The 3,081-nt window shown below is 51.9% G+C and overlaps 1 protein-coding gene across 1 annotated transcript in view; it reads left to right on the top strand.

The window, feature by feature from the left end:
- Window positions 1–364: 364 nt before the first annotated feature.
- The window catches only part of NOS1AP (nitric oxide synthase 1 (neuronal) adaptor protein), a gene marked incomplete at its 5' end in the record, with an annotated part of 26,262 nt that continues 23,545 nt past the window's right edge, over window positions 365–3,081 (top strand). The window contains one exon of the mRNA XM_009877318.1: window positions 365–436. Within this exon, the coding sequence (XP_009875620.1) occupies window positions 365–436 (72 nt within the window). The remainder of the gene's footprint in view (window positions 437–3,081) is intronic.

The raw sequence follows: 3,081 nt of genomic DNA, 5'->3' as shown, positions 1-3,081 counted from the left end.
TATTTTAGGGATATTCCAATATCCAGGTCTGTAATAAATGACTCAGTGCAGCCTAGGGGATATTGGCTTGTACCTATGTACTTTGATCATGGTGTAGATGAATGAGGCCTGCTGGCCTGATGACTGAAGTTATTTTATTGTCAGAATAAGGATGGCTGAATCCTTGAAACATTGTGGTTTCACATGAAGGAAGCAGCTTCATGGTGGGAGGCATTCAAGGCTTCAGGTGCCGTGGGCAAAAACTTCTCCTGTTCCCCAGAAGCATCCCTGAGTTCCTTCTGGGGATGCCATCAAGGCTGTGGTGGGATTGTGAGCTATCCAGTGCTGTGAAAACTCAATTAATCTGCATTTTCTTTCCCTCCAGTACATCGGAAGCCTGGATGTGCCGCGGCCAAACAGCCGGGTGGAGATCGTGACGGCCATGCGGCGCATCAGGGTGAGTGTGGCGAGGATGCTCCTTCCCCTTCTGCTGCAGGGTGGCAGGGGCACCGCTCCCCCATCTCCTCCTCCAGCCTTCTCTCGTAAAGCCTGTGCCCCAGGTTATTCATAACTCAGTATTTTTCACCATCTCTCTCTCCCTCGAGATCCCTGTGTAACCCAGGTGTGGTGCCTGCAAGCTTCACGCCCCACACCGTCAATGTTTGGCACGTCCCTGGTGCTGGCCGTGCCCGGTGGTACCCAGGCGTCCCGTGTGCCGTGGCCGGAATTAGCCACAGCTCGAGCTGTAGCAGGGCCATCTCCATGCTCGTGCTGCCGCCTCCTGCGCTGCCTGGGTGGGGATGAGATGGGATGGAAGGTGGGTGCAGGACTTGGGGCTGCCGGCACTGGGTGAAAACTGTAGCACGTCCACAATTTGGAGGATTTCCCTGTGGGTCGGTCCCAGTTCAAAAGTAACAGGGGACCACTTGTGGAAGAGGTAGGTTGGTGTTTTACCGCTTGCGTGAGCGCTTCAGCTGCGTGAAAATGCCTGGGTATGCCAGCAGGTTAGTGCCCGCTAAATGTCAATGTGCAAATTAAAGTGCTGAGTAACGAGCTCTGGGGCCGGCCAGCAGTGAGCTTGTTTAACAGCAAGTAGGTCAGGGGATGTCAGCTGGTAATGAAGTCATCTGCCTTCCCAAAATACTTATAGTCAGGATATGGGGCTCTCTTGCCATATAATGCTTGGCTGATAGCCAGGAGAGGAGCTTTTCCTCTGCTCCTCAGCCTCTCGCCTGCACAACTGGAAGGTCTTCAAGGGCAGGCTGGGAGGTGAGCAAACCACACACCTGGACGAGCTCACTGCCCACAGGCTTAAAACTGCGGCAGCTTGACTGCTCTTCCATGCACAGGACGGCCCCTTGGGTGGTGGTTGGACCTTGGTCTGACATGCGTGATGGTGTGGCCATGGGCAACATGGTCTGATCTGTGGGTCGCAGCGACGGGTCTGCCCTGTCTTCCAGGGATGGCTTGCTCCTGGGAAAAGCACTCTTAACTGGAAGGAACTGAAGATACTCACAGGGATGTTGAGTAATGGATGAGGTGTCTTTCCGGTAGCCTCATGGGATCCCATGAGCACCGGACCTGCTCATAAGGCTGAGCACTCCTACCATGGCTTGACTGTCGCCCTGCTCCTTTCTCAGCCCCTCTTTTCTCATTGCCAGAGGAGGAGGAGAGGACACAAATTGTAAGGCTCTTCTGTTTCAAACTGTCAAGGGGTAAATCCTTTGTGTTTTTTTCTCAGCAGCTTTCCTACTCGCTGCCCTGTCCTCTTGTTGGTGGCTAATATTGTGGCTGGCACACAAATTGACAAGTCCTTTATGGCATTAGGTTTGCCCACCTTGGTTCCACATGGGGTTTGGGACAGAATAACTGTTACACCATCAAGAGCTCTTATAAACAGTTGTTTTCTCCTCTGCCCTGCAAGAGAAGACTTGAAAGAATGCAGCTCCAGCTCCCAAATCATGTAATTCTGCATCACTGTGGAAGGATTGGCATGACTTTGAGGGCTTAAACCTTAGGGGGAAAAAAACCCCACACCAAAACATTCTTGTTGACTGATATAAATAAATTTAAGCATAATCTAGAAAAATCATAGACAAATGGCAGGATAAGGACACAAATTCGATAAAATAATAATTTCTTCATGGTGAAGAACATACTTGAAATGTGCACTCAGGCTTTCTTGGTCTATTGTAAGACAGCAGAGATGTAAGCCATGAATTTGCAGATCAGATCTGCCAGCGACACTTGTAACGTCTGTTTATTTGTCACGGGGTGCTGTTTGGGAAAAGGATGCCAGGATGGTTTGTTTGATAGGAGTTTGCACTTAGAACGCGTGGTTTGCACTGGCCTTGCACCCAGCAGCAAGACACTACCACGGTGTTGCAAGGGCATTTGCTGGCTGGGCTGGGTGCAGGAGGCTGCTTTGGATTTGGCTGGAGTTCAAGGAATGCATGTCCTTCCTAAAGCAGAAGGGTAGTTGTGTTCTTGAAGGAATAAAGTAATCCCAAAATATTGGCATGGGGAAACCAGAGGAGGAAAAAGCTTATTTTAGGCACAGAAAGCAAGCGGTGGGAGATCTCTAAGTGCAAACTGCAGCAGTTCTGCCCGTGGTGCGTGCAGCATGATGTTTGTTTGTTTAATGCGGTCCCTGGTTTAGGGGTCCCGGCTTGTTCTGAGTTAGTCTCTGCTGATGAAGGAGGGGGACCCTCGCCGTTCCCCCCACTGCCACGGCTCCCCTTTCTCAGTGCTGCCTTTGCCCTAGCTACTCACTGTGCTTTGCTAAAAAAGAAGGATCTTGCAGAGAAGTGAGGAAACACCCTGCCTGGCAGTGAAGGTCCCGAGGAGGAGAGTGGCCTGGAAGCCCCCCATAACTACCTGTGCTGGGCTGGGAGCAGGGAAGGACACGGGGCCAGGAGCAGCATCGGCTCCTGCAGCGCTGTCGCCCCTCTAATCCTCAGTGTTTGGGACCAGAAGCCTGAGCAGCACTGGCCTGGCTGATCTCGGCTTCCTGTTTAGACAGAGACCTGACCCTTCTGAGGGCAAAGAGGAGGACACGGCATTGCTGGCATTGCTGGGATTCCTGTTGTGGCTGGGGGGCGG

This window comes from Apaloderma vittatum, unplaced genomic scaffold, assembly GCF_000703405.1.
Source record: "Apaloderma vittatum isolate BGI_N311 unplaced genomic scaffold, ASM70340v1 scaffold25139, whole genome shotgun sequence".
NCBI classification, from domain to species: Eukaryota; Metazoa; Chordata; class Aves; order Trogoniformes; family Trogonidae; genus Apaloderma; species Apaloderma vittatum.
The sequence above is the reverse complement of the archived record's forward strand: the minus strand, read 5'-3'. Positions and strand labels throughout refer to the sequence as shown.